Source organism: Asparagus officinalis, chromosome 3 (genome assembly GCF_001876935.1).
Source record: "Asparagus officinalis chromosome 3, Aspof.V1, whole genome shotgun sequence".
NCBI lineage: Eukaryota > Viridiplantae > Streptophyta > Magnoliopsida > Asparagales > Asparagaceae > Asparagus > Asparagus officinalis.
Genome location: NC_033796.1, coordinates 5,477,431 through 5,500,893, shown reverse-complemented (window position 1 = coordinate 5,500,893; position 23,463 = coordinate 5,477,431). Strand labels below are relative to the sequence as shown.

General features: G+C 35.4%; 2 protein-coding genes across 12 annotated transcripts; both read left to right on the top strand.

Annotated features, from left to right (window-relative positions):
* On the top strand, window positions 315-1,563 carry LOC109832043 (transcription factor PIF5-like). The gene is made up of 3 exons (XM_020399498.1): window positions 315-1,139; window positions 1,230-1,328; window positions 1,498-1,563. The coding sequence occupies exons 1-3, from the start codon at window positions 972-974 to the stop codon at window positions 1,540-1,542; spliced, it is 312 nt and encodes a 103-aa protein (XP_020255087.1). The 5' UTR covers window positions 315-971; the 3' UTR covers window positions 1,543-1,563.
* On the top strand, window positions 12,699-23,385 carry LOC109832752 (UPF0481 protein At3g47200-like). 11 transcript variants are annotated; one of them, XM_020400158.1, is made up of 8 exons: window positions 12,699-12,873; window positions 13,956-14,496; window positions 16,264-16,369; window positions 18,013-18,071; window positions 19,142-19,217; window positions 20,617-20,677; window positions 21,104-21,182; window positions 21,282-21,412. In XM_020400158.1, the coding sequence occupies exons 2-8, from the start codon at window positions 13,966-13,968 to the stop codon at window positions 21,342-21,344; spliced, it is 975 nt and encodes a 324-aa protein (XP_020255747.1). In that variant the 5' UTR covers window positions 12,699-12,873; window positions 13,956-13,965; the 3' UTR covers window positions 21,345-21,412. The 11 variants fall into 11 exon arrangements, 7 of the variants coding, with proteins under 7 accessions (XP_020255747.1, XP_020255751.1, XP_020255748.1 ...); XR_002244957.1 differs by lacking the exons at window positions 21,104-21,182; window positions 21,282-21,412 and adding exons at window positions 21,597-21,810; window positions 23,238-23,385 and having other exon boundaries at window positions 12,699-14,496; XR_002244956.1 differs by lacking the exons at window positions 21,104-21,182; window positions 21,282-21,412 and adding exons at window positions 21,597-21,883; window positions 23,238-23,385 and having other exon boundaries at window positions 12,699-14,496.

The window sequence follows — 23,463 nt, the reverse complement described above, 5'->3', positions numbered from 1 at the left end:
AACTTAACTTTTCTATTTTATGCTTCTTTTCTTTTTTACTTCCCCTATATTTCTTTTTTTCTTCTTTTTCTTTCTTTTTATCCCTTTGTTCCGTCTACTCCTTTAAGGCTTTCTATAATTTTTTTTATATATATAAGCCAAATCATTGCTTAAAAAAAAGAAAATTTTCCCCTTTTAATATCTCTTTCTTTATTATTTTTTCTCTATTATTTGAAAAAAAATTAGTGTATATTTTGAACCACCACTGAAAACGTCGTAGATCCGCCACTGCCGGAAATGATGATGTAACATCATCCTACGTCCTATATGTTTTATATGAAGAAGACTAAGGAATTGGAGTGGGATTCTTGGGATCCGATTCAGAATCGAAGTCTAGGGTTCCAATTACGACTTCTTCCACGTGTGGTAATGTGCTTAAAGCCCCTTAATTTTGATGATTATTGTGATGGGTTTAGTTGCTGCTGAGTTTTTCTGTATTAAAAATGTTAAATTTGCATTTTTTTTGTTCCCCTCAAGTTCTTTCATGTGATCCTCAAGTGTTGATTGAAGTATCTAGCTGTTTATGTGAAAAAGTTTGGATTTGTATGCTTGATCAGTCTTTCACCCTGAGGAAGTTGCTAATAATATTGTTGAATCAATTGAAATTGCTTGATTGTTAGGGTAAAAAAGAAAAAAAGGAAATTTGTTAATTGAGTCTTATTAAATTGGAGATAAAAATTCAGTAGTATTAACTAATTTTTACCCTCATAGAGGCCATTCTAAAAAAAATCATTAATGTCAAAAAGTTAGGAAAAGTTGGGAGGTTAATGAAGTTGGAAGTTTTCTGATTCATTTTAGATGTAGGAAATATAGAAAAACAAAAGAAGATATATGAAAAAGAAAGTAAAATAATTAGTAATAAGAAAGATGTAGTAAAATAATTATTACTAAGAAAGAGAAAGTAAAATAATTAGTCAAAAGGCAGAGGACTGATGATTTCGCTTCAAGGAGTTCACGCAAATACATTTGATACTACTATGACTTCTTCATCCGGTGGGTCTGGTTGTAGTTTTGGGAGGACAACAGGGAAGCAGAGTATGAGCAATCAGAACAGCAAGAGGAAGGGGAGAGATGCAGAGGAATCTGAATGCCATAGCGAGGTTGGCTATGAAAATTTATGCGTAATTTATATAGAATTTTCGTTTTATCAGTCTATTGATAACTACATCTTTAACTTGAAAATTTTGTAGGAGGCTGAATATGAATCGATTGAGGCTAAAAAGCACACTCAACGGTCTACATCCACCAGAAAAAGTCGTGCTGCTGAAGTTCACAATCTATCGGAGCGGGTAATATCTATTGTTATTTATTGCCTTGAATTCGATACTTCGGTTTCTTTTGTATTGTGATATTGCCTTACATTCGATACTTAGGTTTCTTTTGTATTGTGCTCTGACTGTCAGTTCCTTTAGGTTTCTTTTGTATTGTGCTTTGACTATCAGTTCCTTTTGACTACAGAGAAGAAGAGACATAATTAATGAGAAGATGAGAGCATTGCAATAACTCATTCCTCATTGCAACAAGGTAAAGTAAACATGAAAATTTTATGTTTTGCTTAGGGGGAGGTTATTGGTTGGGACATTTTGGGGGATAATGGGATAATTTTAGGGATTCTATTTCATAGTGTTATTCATTAGGACAATGAAACAAGGATAATACCTTTTTGTGTTATTGGTTTTTTTGGAACACTAGTGAGACAATTACACAACTTGGGATAAAATTACCCCACTCATATACAAAAATTTTGTTCCAATAGTAAAAATTTACCTCATCCTTCATATTAGAACAATGTTGTTCCACTTTGAAGACAATTGGGATAATTTTAAAATATTTTTGTATTACTTAACTAATACATGCTAATTATATTATAAATATATGATATGATATATAAAATATAACATATATTAATATTTTAATAACATAATTTAATAACATTTATTAATAATATTATATAATAGTAATTATAGTATAACGTATTTATTATAATATTATATAATATTTTAATAACATATATTTATAATATTATGTAATATATTATTATATAATATTAATGAGTAATTATAGTATAAGGTATTTATTATAATATTATATAATATTTTAATAACATATATTAATAATATTATATAATAACATATATTAATAGTATTATTTAATATGTTATTATATAATATTAATTAGTAATTATAGTATAACGTATTTATTTTAATATTATATAATATTTTAATAACATATATTAATAATATTATATAATAACATATATTAATAGTATTATTTAATATGTTATTATATAATATTAATTAGTAATTATAGTATAACGTATTTATTTTAATATTATATAATATTTTAATAGCATATATTATTATATAATATATTATTATATAATTAATTTATAAAATATTATTATAGTTATTATATATATGACATAATATTATATTATTAAAATATTATATTAAATATATTGATATTATATTATATTAATTATTATATATAGTATAGCATGCTAATATAATATAATATAATACAATATAATAATTAATAATAGTAATTTGTAAGTATAGTACAATATATTATATTTTAATATAAAGTAAAATAATATTTATATTATAATAATATACTAAATAAAATACTAAACCAATTGGATAAGTTAATTTAGAAATAATTAATAGATGCACATCATCAATTATCTCACATGAATTATCAAATCAAAGGCTCAAATTATCCCATTATCCCACTTTACCCCACTCAAAATATCCTAAAGGGTAAAATTATTCCATTGGAACAATTTTCCCACTTGGCCCCAATTTGTCCCAACCAATAACCCCCCCTTAGACCATCTCCAATGGCAAGGCAAATATTGTCTTTCTCTCTCCTTCCACCTCACTTTATTCTTCATCCACATCACTTGCTTTTTCCAATTGCCTTTCAACTTCACAACAACTAGTTTTTCAAAAAGTTTTTTCACTTTATCTTTCCTCCACATCACTCAACTATGATAACTAAGCAAAAAATTTAAATTTTTTTTGGTATCCAAAGAACACAAACTTAATCTCTATTTATAGATCTTGAAAAAATAATAAATAGTGGTGAAAAATAAAAAAATAATTTCAAATAATTATTGATCAAAAAAGTCATTTAAAAACAAGGTGAGAATAATTATAAAAAGTTTATGACATGTGGGGCCCATTTTGAAAGTTAACAGGAAGGCAAATTTTGCCTTTCTCCTCACTTTCTCTCCCCTCCTTTTCAAATGCCTTCCTACTTGCCTTGCCATTGCATCAAAAAATTGTTGAGATTGTTGGCCATTGGAGATGGTCTTATGAAATTGTCTTGTCCATTTTGATATAATTAATATGTTCAATGACAAGTTGCATTGTTCTCTGATATCAATGCTCTAAAGTTGCATTATTTCTCATTACTTATCTTTGCAAGTTGCATTATTTCTCTGATATCAAGTTGCATTATTTCTCACTCCTTGATTACAAGACCAGAAGGGACAGGAGACTAGCACAAACAATATTGCTTCCACATTTTTGCGTGGTCACATCGACTTGAACACAGGTAAGTGTTGTGGTCCTATGTTGTACCGTGAACTTGTAGCCTTTAGTCTTTCCAATCTTTGGAAGTTGAATATTGGATAATTTTCTTAGAGTGCAATGACAGTAATGTTAAACCTGTAGCAGTTAAATAGAACCAACTCTGCTATGATAAATTCGACGTTAGTCTACAAAATCTTTCATGGAGTTTGTTTATTGAAATTGTTGATTGTTTTCTGTGCAGAGCAAAGCTTGACAAGCATGATAGACTCTTGGAATTTGTCCGGAAACTCGAGTCTTCATGGGTTGAAACGGTGGAGTCAGGCAACATTACTAAGGATCTTGCCCTTCTTGTCCATGGTCCCAAGTCAGTATTCTCATTCCATGTTCTTTACTTATCCTGTACATCAACGGTTCATGAATCACAATATATGAGTCAACATGATTTGTTCAAAGGGCAGCGTAAGGAAAATTAAATTCCAAATTAATACTCGAGGGCCTATGTTTGAGAGGACGTGACCATGATTACTGGCTAGCGCGTAGGTCTGCGTGGTAGCTACTATTAATTTGCAGGCAAAAAACCAATCCATATGTAAGTAGCGCAAGACCAAAACAAAGCCCTGCACTCACAATATTGTTCCCCAGTGCGACCAAAAACTCAATAACATACTCCTGCTTCCCTGTACATGCATGCCCCCCGACCAATTAATATTCCAATATCTTTTAAAATATTCATAACAGCCCAAGGGGTACGTAAAGTCATATATCCTAATAAAACGCATCTAATTTTTTTTTTGTGTCTTTCTTTAAAAAAATGAAAAGCTTAGATCCTTGATATCATCATCGAGAATTAATTCTTGATATACGTATAGTAAGGCATGACATTAAGATGTTATATACACGTGGATGAATGACAAAACTGATCGTCCTCCATAATTTAAAAAACGTAAATCGGTCTCTTGTTTATATAATGATGATAATTATAAATAAACTATATATACTCTCTAAACTACTACATTAATTGCTAGGCGCATGAGTCACCATGGAAACCCCCCCTACCGTAACCCTCCAAAAAAAGCAGCGTTTGGATGCAGTAATGTAATAGTAGTTTAAAAAGTTACATTCTAGCTAGTTATCACTATTCATTTCCAATTGAATTTTCGTGAGTATAAAAGTAGATATGAATTTTAAAGTAAACTTTCAAATATGAATGTATGAAAATATGAATTTTAAAGTAACATCAAGATTTGATAACTCGATATTTATATAACATCCATATTAAATAATATAAGTGTTTTTCTAATAGTTGCCCATGGACACCCAGCATTGAGGATGAGAGAAATATAGAGAGGAGAGATAAGAAGAGAAATTAGTGCGCCACGGAATCTTTCTTATTTCCTAATAGGTCCCTCAGCCGTTAGAAAAACCAATAATAAAAAACAAGATGTTCATAAACATTTTATGTTTGATTACTTATCTTTTTTATGTTAGGACTTAATTTCTCGGAGTTGCAGCTCCATTTGAAAACCCTCTCGTTTAATGCATGCATCTGCGTAGATGCTTTATTTTGTGTTTTTCTTTTCTTCAAAAAGTAACTGGCGCTAGGGTTAGGGCTAGGAAAATGAATCATGAATTGGGCTAGGACTAGGTAGGGTCAGGGTTTGCAACAGCTACTTAATTAAAGGATTCTGTTTTTTATCTTAAAAAGAGAACGAGAGATATCTTCGATCCCTTATCAATTACCAGATTAGGAAAATGAATCATGATGGAGGAAGGTCGCTCTCGACATGGGAAATTAATGAGCAAACAAGAGTCACAAAACCCTCCAATGGGAAGTGGTCATCTTCCTGCAGAGGGCCAGTAAAGAGCAGCGTATATTCATAATGACGTCGTCGTATTTTCAGAGGCGGGAGAAATTGAATTTCCAGACCTAGGAGTGGTCCAAGATAGCCAAGTTGTTATGAAGCTACTCCATCTGAGCGATCCTATATTGGTGGTCCCGATGCCTGTAAGGATTAGAGAAGCTCTTCAAGCTGATAGTAATAATTACGAAGTACGCGATCGTTTATGAATAGTTAATACTAGAGTTGAGATGCGGTTGCCCTTTTGATTTGTTAAGATTTATATTTGAATATGTTGGTAGAAAAATTCCCCAAGGACCCAAAATATGGGACCAATAGGGGGACAAGTGAAATGTGTCCCTCCAATATAGGAGCACTCAGATGGAGTAGCTTCATAACAACTTGGCTATCTTGGACCACTCCTAGGTCTGGAAATTCAATTTCTCCCGCCTCTGAAAATACGACGACGTCATTATGAATATACGCTGCTCTTTACTGGCCCTCTGCAGGAAGATGACCACTTCCCATTGGAGGGTTTTGTGACTCTTGTTTGCTCATTAATTTCCCATGTCGAGAGCGACCTTCCTCCATCATGATTCATTTTCCTAATCTGGTAATTGATAAGGGATCGAAGATATCTCTCGTTCTCTTTTTAAGATAAAAAACAGAATCCTTTAATTAAGTAGCTGTTGCAAACCCTGACCCTACCTAGTCCTAGCCCAATTCATGATTCATTTTCCTAGCCCTAACCCTAGCGCCAGTTACTTTTTGAAGAAAAGAAAAACACAAAATAAAGCATCTACGCAGATGCATGCATTAAACGAGAGGGTTTTCAAATGGAGCTGCAACTCCGAGAAATTAAGTCCTAACATAAAATGCTAATGGGCTTTGATCATTTAGAAGTTTAAGTCATGAGAGACGCACAAACTTACTTAACCTCGTTTGACTCACATGGCATTGGTCGTTATTAGGAGCACATTAGCATTTTGCACCGCTAGTGATGACTAATAACCGAGGAATGAGTTTGTTTGAGTTTAGTTATGTATATAATTGGCCCTTTATTTTTCTCTTACGACCTCTCTATTCCTATTTTTACATCTTTTCTTTTGATGATTAAATTTTCAAAATAACCATATCTAATATAAGTGGATACGTACAGCAAGTAGTTCACTTCTTAATTAAGAAAAAAAATAAGTAATCAAACATAAAATGTTTATGAACATCTTGTTTTTTATTATTGGTTTTTCTAACGGCTGAGGGACCTATTAGGAAATAAAAAAGATTCCGTGACGCACTAATTTCTCTTCTTATCTCTCCTCTCTATATTTCTCTCATCCTCAATGCTGGGTGTCCATGGGCAACTATTAGAAAAACACTTATATTATTTAATATGGATGTTATATAAATATCGAGTTATCAAATCTTGATGTTACTTTAAAATTCATATTTTCATACATTCATATTTGAAAGTTTACTTTAATTAAAATTCATATCTACTTTTATACTCACGAAAATTCAATTGGAAATGAATAGTGATAACTAGCTAGAATGTAACTTTTTAAACTACTATTACATTACTGCATCCAAACGCTGCTTTTTTTTGGAGGGTTACGGTAGGGGGGGTTTCCATGGTGACTCATGCGCCTAGCAATTAATGTAGTAGTTTAGAGAGTATATATAGTTTATTTATAATTATCATCATTATATAAACAAGAGACCGATTTACGTTTTTTAAATTATGGAGGACGATCAGTTTTGTCATTCATCCACGTGTATATAACATCTTAATGTCATGCGTTACTATACGTATATCAAGAATTAATTCTCGATGATGATATCAAGGATCTAAGCTTTTCATTTTTTTAAAGAAAGACACAAAAAAAAATTAGATGCGTTTTATTAGGATATATGACTTTACGTACCCCTTGGGCTGTTATGAATATTTTAAAAGATATTGGAATATTAATTGGTCGGGGGGCATGCATGTACAGGGAAGCAGGAGTATGTTATTGAGTTTTTGGTCGCACTGGGGAACAATATTGTGAGTGCAGGGCTTTGTTTTGGTCTTGCGCTACTTACATATGGATTGGTTTTTTGCCTGCAAATTAATAGTAGCTACCACGCAGACCTACGCGCTAGCCAGTAATCATGGTCACGTCCTCTCAAACATAGGCCCTCGAGTATTAATTTGGAATTTAATTTTCCTTACGCTGCCCTTTGAACAAATCATGTTGACTCATATATTGTGATTCATGAACCGTTGATGTACAGGATAAGTAAAGAACATGGAATGAGAATACTGACTTGGGACCATGGACAAGAAGGGCAAAGACAACATGGAGTTGGTGGTATATGTTGGAATTGATTCTTCAATTTACTGGAAACACACACACACTTGTGACGAGGAAAGAAAACCAATTTTCAGGCGTTCTAAATCCACACACATTCATTACTGTCATATAAAACTACAAATACAAAACAGTTTTTCTAACTTACAAACGTGCACAACGTGCACAAGAAACCTGTAACTAACTAACTAAACACTTAACCCACTAAGTAACCAACTAATTAACCTATGAAATGCATAACGTTACAAGATTAATTCAACATTCACCCCCTTAATCTTGTTGCATCTTCTTCACATCCTTCAGTCCTATTTTCTCACGCAGCTCGACAAACCTCTGACGACCAAGTGGCTTTGTCAGAATATCGGCCAGTTGATCCTCAGTCTTCACATACTTCACTTCAATTTCTTCCTTTTGAACACAATCACGAATAAAATGATACTTGATATCAATGTGCTTGCTTCTGTCATGGCCGATCATCAATATCACCAGCCAAATCACTATCGCTATACCCAATCAAGTGTTTTCCCATATGCTCCTTCCTGTCATAACAACACCCAAAGTTTAGAGTGCCACGCACATACCTCAGTATTTGCTTCACAGCAGTCATGTGAGTCGTTGTGGGCGCTTCCATGTATCGGCTGACTACTCCAACTGAGTAGGCTAAATCAGGTCTTGTGTTGACTAGGTACCTCAGGCTCCCTATGACACTTCTATACAGAAATGCATCAACTGGGGGACTGATATTCACTTTACTCATTTTAAGTCTCGGCTCCATGGGGATTTGACAGGGATTGCATTCGGCCATTCCAAGCTTCTCAAGTATCTTTAGAGCATATACTGACTGAGACAGTGTGATGGAATGTGAATTTTGCTTCACTTCAATGCCCAAATAGTAGCTCAATAATCCAAGATCACTCATGTCGAATAGCCTCTTCATCTGCTCTTTGAACTTTGCAATATGTTCGACACTTGACCCAGTAATAATAAGATCATCTACATAGACACCAATCACTTGGATTTCACCCCCCAGTTCTTGCTTGTACACAGCATGCTCCATAGGACACTTGATGAACCCCAATGACTGTAAGCACTTATCAAGCTTCGAATTCCATGCTCGAGGTGCTTGACGCAGTCCATATAACGCCTTCTTCAGCCTCAGCACTTGCCCCTCATGGCCCTTTGCTTCGAATCCAACAGGTTGTGCTACATACACCTCTTCTTCTAGCTCGCCATTTAGGAATGCAGATTTTACATCCATGTGATGTACTTCCCAGTTCTCCTGTGCTGCCAGACCAATCAAGAGCCTTACAGTTTCAAGCCGTGCAACTGGAGCGAATACCTCATTAAAATCCACTCCCTGTTTTTGTACATAACCCTTCGCCACGAGTCGAGCTTTGTGTTTTACTATTTCTCCTTCAGGATTCTTCTTCACCTTATATACCCATTTCAAACCAATAGCACGGTGCCCTTTTGGTAATTCTGCAAATTCCCATGTGTTATTCCTCTCAATTGCTGCAATTTCTTCCGCCATGGCTTGTTTCCAACTTTCATTGCCTGCTGCTTCTTCATAAGTTGCAGGTTCTTCTAAAGATAAGAAACATAGCCCTACCTCCTCATCCATCTCAACTGTGTCATTGTACACATCTTGTAGAGAACGATACTTGCGAGGCCTCTCTGAGCTTGTTGATGGTTCTCCAGCATCCTGTGCATGATTATGATTCATGGGAGTGTGAGGCGAAGTCGCACCTTCAGAGAATTGCCCGCTTGATTGCTCATCAAAGTTCTGCGCGTCTTCACCTTTCTCAGATTCATAATGCACGGTGAACGTGCCACATGAATGAGCTCCAGAATATTCTCCTCCTTGTCTATTCCCCCAATTCCATTCCTTATCCTCTTCAAATATTGTGTCCCTGCTTATTCTCAACTTCTTTGAATTAGGATCATAAACTCTGTAAGCTTTTGATCCTGGTTCATAACCCAGAAACACCATTGGCGCACTCCTATCAGCCAGCTTCTTTGTGTATGGACTCACAGTCTTGACGTGCACCAAACAGCCAAAAACTCGAAGATGTTGAACCTTCGGTTTCCGACCAGTCCACCTCTCATATGGTGTCACTCCTTCCACACTCTTTGTTGGAGCTCGATTGAGTATATATATACTGCTGTCTTCACAGCTTCTCCCCAAAATGTAGCTGGTACATGTTTGCTTTTTAATAAGCTTCTCACCATTCCTAAAACAGTTTGGTTTCTTCGCTCGACAACGCCGTTCTGCTGCGGAGAGTATGGGGCTGTGAGGAAATGCTTGATGCCTGAGTCTTCACAGTACTGGGTGAATGCTTTAGAGGTGAACTCCCCACCCCTATCGGTTCGGAATGCCTTCAGCTTAGTATTAGCTTCCATCTCTGCACTTGCCTTCACCTTCTTGAATGCATGTAATGCTTCATCTTTGTTCTTGAGCATCACAACCCACATGTACCTACTATAATCATCAACAAGCAACATAAAATATTTGTTACCTCCAGGTGTTGTAGGAGTGATTGGGCCACACAAGTCACCATGCATGAGTTGGAGCGGGGTCTCAGCTCGAAAACTTGCGCTTTGGGGAAAGTGTGTACGATGATGTTTGCCAATGACACACCCATCACACACTTGAGTTATGTGATCAACGATAGGCATTCCTATCACCATTCCCTTCTTGGTCATGTTCCTCAATGCCTGAAAGTTTAAATGGCCATAACGTGCATGCCACAGCCATTCAACTTCATTTAATTTCCCCAACAAACACACTGAGTGAGTTGTTTTCAAGTTTAGAATATACAATCTATTTCTTGATCTTCTTACTCTTGCCAGCAGCTTTCTAGCTCTATCATACACCAACAAACAACCATCTTCTATCACAGTTTTGCATCCATTCTCATCCAATTGACCTAAACTCACTATATTGCTACGCAGTCTAGGTATGAAATAAACATTTGTAAAGAATCGATGCTCACCATTTTGACACTGAAACATCACAGTGCCTTTTCCTCGAATGTTCACAACAGAACCATCGCCAAATTTGACCTTCCCAGTCACGCTTTCATCTAGTTCTGAAAACAGCTCCTTGCAACCCGTCATGTGATTGCTTGCTCCAGTGTCAAGAAACCAACCTGAGTTGTCGTGCACCACTTCTTCTTCTTCATTCAACCTTGGCTTCACTTTCTCCTCATAGAGCATCACTTCCTCTGTTGTGATCTCCCTATGATTCTCACACTCACAAATTTCTGTCGCTAAGAGTGCTGGTTCTTCATCATCCTCTTGTGCCTCCACAAAGTGTGCCTTTTCCTCCTTCTTCTTAGATCGACATTCCGAGGCAAAGTGCCCATAGTTTTGACAATTGTAGCACCTTACCTTGGACTTGTCGAACTTTCTCTCACTGTGATTTGATTCATTCCATCGACCACTTTCACCATGCCCGCGACCACGACCACGGCCACGGCCACACCCACGGCCACGACCACGGCCACCACTCGTTCCTCGTCCTTTGTATGAGTTGGACGAGCTTTCTCCTCCTCCTTTCACTTGTTTCCCTTTCCACTTTTCACTTGTCAACAGAACTTGTTCATCCTCATTTTCACCATAGCCACGCAATCGTTCTTCATGGGTCTTGAGCGATCCGATGACCTCCTCAACTGTCATCGTGTTGAGGTTGCCAAATTGTTCAATGGTAGATGCAATTTGAAGGAACTTGGGAGGGACTGCACGAAGAAGCTTCTTGACGACATAAGCCTCATCTATCTTGTCGCCCAATGCACGAATCTTATTGACAATAGTGGTTAACTTTGCACCAAAATCATCAACTGTCTCCACTTCACGCATGCGAAGACCCTCAAACTCACTTCTCAGATTCTGAATTTTTGCTTCCTTGACACGCTCAGCGCCCATGTGCATTGTCCTCAACATCTCCCATGCTTCCTTGGCCGTCTCCTTCTCAGCCAACACGAGAAGTGTCTCCTCGCTGATGGCTTGATAGATGGCAGCAAGAGCCATCTGATCCTTCCGCATTTCTACCTCATCGTTGGGGTGATCGGGCTCAATGGCATCCCATACACCTTGTGCACGCATATACACCTTCATATTGATCGCCCATGCTGAGTAGTTGCTCTTTGTGAGCAGCGGGTACTGAAGAGAGACTGTCCCTTCTCTTCCAGTTGTCTTCAACGTCACTGTGTTGCTAGATCCGCTGCTTGAAGGTGTTGAGTCCGCCGGCATGATCTTTGGCATCAAATCCCAACCAAGCTCTGATACCAAATGTTGGAATTGATTCTTCAATTTACTGGAAACACACACACACTTGTGACGAGGAAAGAAAACCAATTTTCAGGCGTTCTAAATCCACACACATTCATTACTGTCATATAAAACTACAAATACAAAACAGTTTTTCTAACTTACAAACGTGCACAACGTGCACAAGAAACCTGTAACTAACTAACTAAACACTTAACCCACTAAGTAACCAACTAATTAACCTATGAAATGCATAACGTTACAAGATTAATTCAACAGTATAGAGACAGGGAAACGAACCAAAGGTACTGGTTTGTTCACATAATGGTCAAAGACAACCTTGAGATCAGGTCTAGCTGTTCACACTAAAGGCGCGGTTGCTCGCGTGGTGCACGCTATAAATGTGAAGCTCATGGTCCTGCCCTCCCATCATCCAACCTTCAGCTCAGTCACCAACTCCCCCAAACCAACTCCTCCCTGCTCCCAGATCCCCTCTACAACCTCTCATCTCGTGGTCTCTCCTCTCCCGCCCGCCTCCCTTCCCTCGACGTCTCCTCTCCGGCTCCATTCCCTCCCCTTAATTTCTTCTCCTCCTCCCCCTCCTTATAAACCCACCTCAACCTCTCCCGCAACCTCCTCGATCGGGGGCCCACCTCGCTTCGAGCCCGGCACTCACCCACCTCGACCTCTCCTTCAGCCGCTTCACTTCGATCGGTCCCTTCCGGGTTCGTTTGGTGATTCACCTCAGTCTCCATCAACCGCATTCCAACAACTTCCTGCCACGGAGCTCGTGCGCTCTCTCTCTCTCTCTCTCTCCTTCTTGACCAACTTCGTTGGTGGCTGGTGAGTTAAAATTTGTGCATCTGTTTACAGATTAATTTGCTCTTGCGCCAGTCAACTAATTAATTAGATGGTTAATTTGTATGTGGTATAGTGTGTCTGCTGCCTAACTTGATATTTTCTTCGTTCATTTTGGGCATATATAGAACAATATCTAATATTGCACATATGAGCATGCCCGTGGTTTTCATGCAGCATGTCGTGTGTGCCCCGAAGATATAGTTGGTTAATTAGTTGAGCAACCGAGATGTCTTGTTCCCTTCACTGTTCACCTACTAATTCATAATTAAAAAATTAGTTTAAAATATTAATCTGATTTCTTGCATAAAATTAAACTCAATTAAAAGGTTCATTTAACGCATAAATCTACCTAATTTCTTGCAGAAAACCCCTCCCATTGAAAATCAGATTTGTTCTACCATATGAGTTTTATAATACCTTTGATCATGTATATCTCCTATATATATGGATGTCATTATAGCTCTCCTGTTTTCGTCTTGACTGATCTGCAAAGAGTTAGGTGCATATGAAACGCTCACATGTAAACCTATTTGTGTGCATGTTGACAGCTAGCCGTTTGTCGTGTTGCATATGAAACCGTTAATTTGTTGTGTTGCATATGAAACGCATGAAGGAATTGCATTCTATATTTCTCTATTCTGTGGGCTACCATTTGATTTCATGGTGAGAGTCATGGGCATCTATAGAAAAATGCAATGATGTGACAGCCTATGTTACCAATATTAATTTTTTTTCTTTCATCATTAAAGCTATATGGCTATATACACTGCCTTTTTAATTTGTTCTGAGAGACGCAAACTGCCTGTTGTGCTATTTATGGTTACAGCCCTATGCTTTATATGTGTAGGCTAGTTTTGTTAGAAAATGGCAAGGAAATGGACAAATTGACAATTATTGATCAAACAAAATAGCAAACATAATGTTACCTCTAAAAAAAGGTCTCTCGCTTGAAGTCCTTTTCAAATTTCACTTCCCATCCTTTTATTGTGAGCTTTTCCTCTAGGTTCACCTTTATCATTATTTCTAACCAGCAACACCATTAATTTTCATCTCAAAATTTAAAGAAAGAGGAAGATGGGAGAGAAGTCAGCTAAAAAGCAATGGGTCATCGACCTTGAAGAGCTCCAAAGTATCAACTCTGAGACCGAGATAGAGAAACGAAAGAAGCACTACATCTACAGGGTGCCGAACATCTTGAGGGAGCTCAACTACACAGCCTACACACCCCAGCTCGTCTCTCTGGGGCCTTACCACCACGGCAAGGCCCACCTCAACCCCATGGAGCGCAAGAAGTACGCGGCTCTCGCCCACTACCTTGAGCGGGCCAATAAGACTCTCGACGAGGTGAGGGAGTCCCTAAGGCCTCAAATCCGGGACCTCATGGACGCGTACGATAGCCTGGAGGAGCTGTGGACGACGGACGAGGACCGGTTCTTGGATCTGATGATCCTTGATGAATGCTTCTTTCTTCAAATGATGGTGGGGGGCAATGACGAGCTCCTGAGGCCATACATGAATCGTGGCCTGTGGATGGACATGCGCAGGATTGAAAATCAGCTGCCGCTCCTGCTTCTTGTTATCCTTATTGAAATTGGAGGTCACGAGGTAACCTGGTCACCTCCTGCAAACTGAACTTTGTCACTTTTTTGCGAATCTAACTCTTGATTCAGTTGAGATATGTTTTGTCATTTTTTTAGACCTTAACTTTTGCTAAGAGCTAACAAATGACTGATCGACACGTCGAGGATTCTAAGAACTTCATAAAAATTTGTGACGACGTCCTCGACACCGAACTGGAAACCATTAGAGGAAAGGGCCTGCACTTTCTCGACATTTCCAAAAAGAAAATGTCTGCGGAAGGGAACTACATCCATGACCGTGCGTTGACTGTTTGCACCGCCACAGAGCTCGTCCAAGCAGGGGTGAGCTTCAAGCTAGCTGACAGCATCTGTTACAGCGACATCAGCTTCACAAACGGAGTTTTGAAGCTCCCTTATCTATGCTGCCACAGTAACACCGAGAACATGTTTCTCAATTATACTGCCTACGAGCATATACACAAAGGTGCAGATTGTGCAGTGACTATGTATTATTTATGGATAATATTATTGACGCAGACAATGATGTGGCGCTGCTTAGGGAGGCAAAGATAGTGTCTTGCACGAGTGGAAGTGATGGCGATATCGCTTCCCTCTTCAATCGCCTCACCAAGGGATTGCCTCTCTTGGATAAGATCCATGTCCACAGTGAGAATGTGAACATGAAGATCGAAAATTACTACAATAGGAGGCGGCATAAGTGGCGTGCAATTTTCACCCATACTTACCTTAGCAATCATTGGGTGTTCATCTCGCTTTTGGCAGCAATTTTCCTCTTGGCTTTGACCTTTCTCCAGACAATATACACAATCATACCTTTCTACAAATACTCTTGATCTAGGAGGATGTTGTAGGATTCTTAATATATGGATATGTACAAGTTGTAACATTTACACCAGAATGTTATCATTTAACAAACCATTATGATTTGTTTTGAATGTAAATAGGAAATCAGTACCATTCCTGAATGATATGATGTTAGTTATACGTACTAGAAATAAATCATGATCATTTGTATGTAATAATGAATAATTATACATGATTGAAAATGTGTCCTCTTTGGGAAATCATGGTAGAACTCAAACAAATGGGATTAGGTCCCCATTAGCCAAGGTGCTATCCACTTTATTCGCCCATCCAGCTAGGTCAAAGAAGAAACTACAAGTGAAATAAAACCGGGGAAAGCCCAAAGTGAAATACAAAGTGAGAGAGAAAAAAATGTTAATTTTCTTTTCCACGTACACTCACAATCTATTATTTAAGAATTAGCAGAAAATGAAAAGGATTTGGATCTCTAGGCTTTCAAAAAGTAGTAGAAAGATCAATTTTTTAAATCACAATTTTTACGATATTGGAGAGAGAATGTGATCAATTTATTCATTGTCAAGCTGATGCATATTGTAATAACTCCAACTAGAATCCGAATGCAAATAAATGTAAGTGCTTCCAACGCAATAAACAGTCCCTTTTACTCCATATCAAAAACTTTTTTTAGTATATATCTACTTTCCTTTATAACTAAAGGAAAACCTATGGATGAACAGTAATTTTTTTATTTTCCACGTATTTTCCTAAAATTTTGGTTTTCCACGTATTTTTTCATATAAAAAACTAAATAAAGAGGCCCACGTTCTATTTTGGGCCAATTAAAGACCCATCTTCTATTTTTTCCGCTGTCGCCTTTTCTTCAAAACCGCTGCCGTTTTTTTTTCCTTCGTTCAAATTAGCCACGTTGTGATTTCTGAGGACACGTTGCTTAAATTCACTGTTAAAGATGGCCACGTTCCACCGCTTCTACAAAGTTGAGCAGCTTTCCTCTTTTGCGAGAAATCAGAACAGAGTTCATCCTCCGTATGGCCTCAGAGAGAGTTCTTCTTCAGGTAATAATTTTCTTCATTATCCTAGAAATTTAATACCTATTAATAGTATCTTAATGTTTTCTTTTGCAATTTACTCTTCCGCATAATACCTCAAGTTTTCGTCAATGATTTTCTTAAAATTGATGCTGTGAATTATTCTTAAATTTGAGCTACTACCTGATAGAACATGCTGTGAAAATTACTACACACTTATGATTTATACTGATGACATGTAGAGCAAACTGACTTTTGTATGTTTTTTTTGGCTAGAAAAATTCTTCACACTGAAAAATTTATACTGAGGATTTATGCTAGAAACATCTCTCTATTTTTCCTTCATAGGTATAAATTTATTCCCACGTTGTGCTCATCATACACTAGAAAGTTTTTTATAAACTGTATAGTACTAAAAGTTCCCTTCTAATTTATATATTTTATTTTCCTGTTTAAAATTTTTCATGCCTATGACATGTAGAGCAAACAGACTTGCGTATGTTTTTTTTGCTTGAAAATTTCTTCACATTGATGATTTATACTGAGGATTTATGCTAGAAACATTCCTGTATTTTTCTGTCATACGTATAATATTTTTTTCCCACGTTGTGCTCATCATACACTATAAATTTTTTAATAAACAGTATAGTAATATAAGTTCCCTTCTAATGTATATAAATGATTTTCCTATTTAAATTTTTACATGCCCATGACATGTAGAGCAAACTGAATTGAGTATGTTTATTTTGCTTTAAAATTTCTTCACATCGATGTTTTATACTTAGGATTTATGCTACAAACATTTCTGTATTTATCTTTCATAGGTTTAATTTTTTTCCCCACGTTGTGCTCATCATACAGTATAACTTAAGATTTAAATCATTCAAGTATAATACTATAAGGTCCCTTCCAAATTATATATTTGATTTTCCTGTTTAAAATTTATAATGCCTATGACATGTAGAGCAAACTAACTTGAGTATGATTTGTACAAAAAAATTCCATCTGCAGTTTTTTTTTAAAATTTACCTGGTAATTCTCTAGATGCATCTGTATTGCAAACTGAAGAGTTTAGGCACCTAAAACAAGCTATTGAGTTGCTTTTTTAAAACCTGAATCCATGAATTTTATATACTCATCCAAGCTCATCTCCAGGAGATTTAATGTATTGACTTCCATTTCAATTTTCATGTCAATAAATAATGGATTATATGTATTGACTTTTCTTTGTCCAACTGTTTATAATTGAATTATAAACAAACTCACTATAATCAGTTATGAATTTCGTCGACATGTCATGGGTGAATAAAACTAAGATTATGACATTCTGTACTTTATCTGAGCTTTAGCAGCTATTTTTACAATTTTGTAACTCAACAATTTAAAAGATTTAATGTCATTAATTTATACAGGTTATTGCTTAGCCTTGAAATGAGCCCTCAGTAATTAGATTATATGTTTGAGCTCATCTTCAATTACTGATCAATATCTATGAAGGAAAAAATCTTTTAATGTAAGTAAATACAATTTAGTTACAAAATTATATCTATTAATGCCAGTATATATAATTCAATCTCTTACCATGTGATTATATTCAATTGTACTTTATAAAAAATGTCATAATCTGAGTTTAATAGAACTAATTGTTTTTATATGAATCTATTCTACAGTGCAACATCGTGTTTCCAAAGTACTGATCAATATCTCAGTCCGTAAGGAGTACATCATTGTAAGTATATATTGAAAGTTAATGTTCTCTCGAGATTGCTGACCATTTTTTTTTTGTTGCTGTCATTAAGGAACAATGGTTCTGCTTGTCCAAAATAACTAAATGTCAAGGAATGTATTCCAGTCAAAAAGCTGCATTGCTTAGATGTAGAAATTGATGTGTAAAAACAATAATTCTTGAACATTTCTAGCGTAGATCTAGCTTCATAAAACCAGCTTCTGTGGATAAAAATTTGAACCACCAGCAATTTATATGTAATCTGCTCTTTGATCCCTAAAGTGCCTAAATACAGTTATATTGATGCTTAGCTATATATAATTATGAACTGATGAAGGTAGGATGGATTTTATCCCACCTGTTTATTAGCATTTATCATTATATACACGCTTCAATTCCCTCCTCTGTGATTGGTTCATCTGCAATAAAACGAAGTAGATATATGCAAATTGTTACCTGCAGTGAGAAAAAAGTAGGGTTATCTACGATCTCAAGAATGGCCAAATATTTTGATAAGCCACATCGCTATTACTGATGAAACTAGGAGTTAATGTTTGATCCGCCAAAGTTTCTCTTTCGCAAATTTTCTTTAATATACAAAGGCTATCTGGTCAATCTTTTTGCATCTTTATTGCAAACTGAAGAGTTTAATCACCTGAAACAAGCTCTTGACTAGCTTTTTTTAAACCTGAATCCATGAATTTTATTAACTCATCGAAGCTCATCTCCAGGGACTGTTTCCTGAACATGCGGAACATGCACATCCATATCCAACATGGACAACATGCAGATTGAATTCCATTTAAATTTTCATGTCAATAAATACTTGATTATATGTACTGGCTTTATGATGTCCATCTGTGTTAACGACAATAAAAAACAAAAAACTCATCCAACCGCTTAAACACAACCGTTCATTTTGGTCCAATTATTATACACCGATAAGGCTTCAAACCACATCCTTTTACCGCTGCCGATTTTCCTTCAAAACCGATACCGCTATTTTTTTTCCTTCGTTCAAATTAGCCACGTTTTGAAATCTGAGGACAGGTTGCTAAATTTCTATGCTAAAGAGGGCCACATTCCACCGCTTCTTCCATCGCTTCAGAGTTCATCTTTCGTATGGTCTCAGCGAGAGTTCTTCTTCAGGTAATAATTTTCTTTATTATCCTAGATATTAAAGACCTATTAATAATATCTTATCGATTTCTTCTGCAATTTATTCTTCCGCATGATAGCTAAAGATTTCGTCAATGATTTTGTTAAAATTGATGCTGTGAAATATTCATAAATTTCAGCTTCTACCTGATAAAACATGCTGTGAAAATTATTTCACCTTGTGCTCATCATACAATATAACTTAAGATTTAAATAATTCAAGTATAATACTATAAGCTCCCTTCAAATTTATATATTTGATTTTCCTATTTAAAACTTTTAATGCCTATGACATGTAAAGCAAGCTAACTTGAGTATGATTTGTACAAAAAAATTACATCTGCAATTCATTTTTTTTAAAAATTTGCCTGGTCATTCTTTTTATGCATCTGTATTGAAAAGTGAAGAGTTTAGGAACCGAAATCAAGTTATTGAGTTGCTTTTTTTAAACCTGAATCCATGAATTTTATTAAATCATCAAAGCTCATCTCCAGTAAATGTTTCCTGAACATGCGGAACATGCACATCCATATCCAACATGGACAACATGCAGATTGAATTCCTGTTAAATTTTCAAGTCAATAAATACTTGATTATATGTACTGGCTTTTCTTTGTCCATCTGTGTTGAATTGAATTATAAACAAACTCATTATATAGTTATGAATTTCGTTGATATGTTTAGATGAATAAAAAAAGAATATGACATTCTGTACTTTATCTGAGCTTTAGCTTTTTTTACACTTTTGTAACTCAACAATTTAAAAGATTTAATGTCATTAATTTATACAGGTTCTTGCTTAAATTTGAAATTAGCCATTAGTAATTAGATTACATGTTTGAGCTCATATTCAAGTTTCTATTCCGCCTGATAGTTCAAGATTTCATTAAGTTCTGAACTATTACTTTCATAGTCCTCCCAAAATTGTCATCCAAACATTAGCACATTGAATTCAATTTCAATTTCATTGAGTGACTGACCAGATATAAAGTATATATATAAATTCCAATCCATTTTCATTTTCATGTAAATGGATACTGGATTATATGTACTAGCTATTCTTTGTCCATCTGTGTTAAATTGAAATCTTCCTGGTTACCCAAATTATTAAAGGAATTCATTTATATTTAAATCTCATTATAACAACTTAATTTAACCCGATAGTTAAAAAAGAATATGAACATGCTAATACTTATAACAAACACATCCCTATCATTTATGATGAAATGTTGAATCACCATCTGCAGGCTAAAACTACCCAACATGCACATTTTATAAGTAATGAACACGGACAATTTATGATCATTGTAATTATCAATTTTACTTTAGAGAAAAATGGATGATCTCATTTTATATAAACTTATTGCCTTAATATGATTATATTCTGCAGTGCAACATCGTGTTCTCAATGTACTGGTCAATATCTCAGATTACACTAGGAGTTCATCATTGTAAGTCTATTATCAAATTCATATTCTTTTTTACCTATTGTCTTGAAGAATGTTGTTATAATGTCAAAACATACTGCATTATGACTCTGTTTTCTATTAAAATCTGTGTTTAATTGGAATCTTCTTTTTGGTTAACTGTTTAATTAATACATATTGAGATAAGTTCATCATATGTACATAGATGCTTGGATTATGACTATCTTATTGTTTTATACGATTAGCAGATGTAATACTGAGTTATCATATTCTCCATAAATATGATATATGATTTTATATTTCTATATAACTTATCTACAAGTATATTTTCTTTTGGTTTTTGTTCTTATTATTGTCCATAAAGCTTGATTAGTAAGAATGTATGCTATTGATATGCATATATGTTCTTATACATATATATACAGACCTTCACATACGAATAGAACTCAGTTTCAGGAGTATGGAGAGCAATGATGAGGACCATCATCCTAATTGTCCAGAAGTCATATACGATGCAACGTTAATATTTGTAATGATTCAATATTTGTAATGATGAGAATTATTTTACAATAGTAACTAATATGTTCAAATGTAAACTAATGATTCAACTTCAATGTTCTTAATGTAGGAAATAAGAAAAGAAGAACCAATAGAAGCAGTGGAAAAGAAAACTAACTTCTGGAGGACTTGACAACCACTTTGAGGAGTTATCAAACATAGTTTAGTGGTCATATTTGTGTTGGTTATGTTTAATCATATTATGTATTTGTGCTTATGCAAAGGTTTAAGATGTATGTTGTAACTTAATTTGGATACTTTTGTTAAATGTAATTGCAATAGATTACTTATTTTTTATCTGTATATGTAAAACATTTGTTGTTTTATTCAATAATTTATACATGTTTACAGGAGCAGAAATAACAGCATATATCACATTTGACAGGTTAAATGCCAGATTAAATGATGAACTGATGCCACAGCTATACTAAAGGAATTGGAGACGATGCTTATCTTCAGACACGTTGATCACCTTAAGACCCTTTTTGCAATTGCATCAACTTCCCAACAATCGTTTTAAGCAGATCCGCACACATCCTGTTTACTCTCTTCATCAATCATCTTCTGCATGCTCAAAGTTCAAGATTTTTCTTCAAAAGGTTACAATAAATCCTGGTTACACTTCATCAATCCTCTTCTTCCTGAAGGTAGTTCAAGATATTTCTTCAACAGGTTAATATCAATCATGTTTAGACTCTTCATCACAAGTGACTTTTCCCTTTTTCTTTTTCTGACTATTTCTTTTATTTCTTTTTCGGACTATTTCAAGTGTTTCTTACTATTTCAATTGTTCCAGGTAATTTTCAAGTGTTTTAAAGCTTAAGATTTTCTTTTTCTGACTATATCTTTTATTTCTTTAATCGATTACTCTTTGATTTTTTTTGGTAATTTTCAAGTGTTTTAAAGATTGAGTTCTTTTTAGATGGATCTAATCATGTCTGTCCTACTTTACGTTTTTTTATAATTCTTCGCTTCCTATAATTTGTCATAGGTGAATTATTTTTCAATAAATCATAAATTGTGTTAGGCAATAAAATTTAAACATATTTGTTTGAGGATTTAATAGAAATATAAAATGCTAATATATTTATTTCATGCCATTATGCATATCTATGTCAGTACAATTATTTGTACTAATACAAATATTCCATACTATGATGATTGTTGCTGCTCATGTAATTGTTGGTTTTCTTACTCAATTATGAGTTTTGTTTTTTGAGCTGGGATTTCTGGCTATAAGCTGTCATCCGATACCTACTTATACTTGTAAGTGCTGTAGCAAAATTGTCGAATGATAGTGTCCAGTTTCTACATCTTTGTTGTTGAGTCATAGGGCGTAGAAAATTTTGAGTAGTGTTGTCACTTCTCTAAAGAAGTTGCTATCATATTACTTACATGGGAGCCATGATGTTCATTAATTTGAGTGGCAGCATCCATAATTATTTTTTGAGCATATGATTAAGTGGCAACAATTTAAAGATGACACTGAATATCATTTATTGATGAAGTTAGCGATGAAGTTCATTTATTGATGAAGCTTGAGACTAATGGATGTTGTATGTTGTGTGGCTATGATGTTCTTTTAAAGTTATTTCTCTGGTTGGAATCTGTTGTTGTTCGCTAGCTGTAGTTTTCTTCGAAAAGAAAATTGCGTCTCTGGTTGCGATCATCTGGGGAAGCCATATATTAAAGCATCAACATGATATCACTTGATCATTATTTATGAATCTTTTTACTTTGTCCATATGAGATAAGCTTAATTAAGTTATAATATCCACATATACCTATCGGTAATATAATGTCCAAAATTATGTTAAATTTACGTGACATAACAAAAATATTAGATGATAAAAAATTGCGGACAAAAAAAAAAAATTAAAGGATGCCGTGCTTAGCACGGGTTGAATACTAGTATATATATATTTTTAAAGAGGGAGTACTAGAAAAACTTTCTCTACCCAAAATACCCTTCATTTTTTATTAATTTAACAAAGTTATACCCTTTCTTTTTTTTTTCGTTACTCAGAATCAGAAAACTCTGAAGCCCTAACCTGGCGGTCCCCACCAAGTTCTCCCCGCAGAGGAACTCCTCGCTGCAGACCCTCTCGACCTCCCGGTCGAAATCGTGCACCAAGACCTCGGTGGCCCCCCTCGCCGACTGGCGCCATCACATGCGGCGGTAAGATCGCCCTACATCCTCCCCAAGACTGCCGGGGTGTAGCCCCTGGGCCGTCGACGAGGATGACGTCCAG

Excerpts from the sequence above, each read along its gene's own strand:
- LOC109832043 (XM_020399498.1), top strand. The coding sequence starts at position 972 with ATGATTTCGCTTCAAGGAGTTCACGCAAATACATTTGATACTACTATG. Across the intron at positions 1,140-1,229 it reads AATCTGAATGCCATAGCGAG|GAGGCTGAATATGAATCGAT; the intron begins GTTGGCTATGAA and ends AAAATTTTGTAG. Across the intron at positions 1,329-1,497 it reads TTCACAATCTATCGGAGCGG|AGAAGAAGAGACATAATTAA; the intron begins GTAATATCTATT and ends TTTTGACTACAG.
- LOC109832752 (XM_020400158.1), top strand. The coding sequence starts at position 13,966 with ATGGGAGAGAAGTCAGCTAAAAAGCAATGGGTCATCGACCTTGAAGAG. Across the intron at positions 16,370-18,012 it reads CAGAGAGAGTTCTTCTTCAG|TGCAACATCGTGTTTCCAAA; the intron begins GTAATAATTTTC and ends TCTATTCTACAG. Across the intron at positions 21,183-21,281 it reads ACGATGCAACGTTAATATTT|GAAATAAGAAAAGAAGAACC; the intron begins GTAATGATTCAA and ends TTCTTAATGTAG.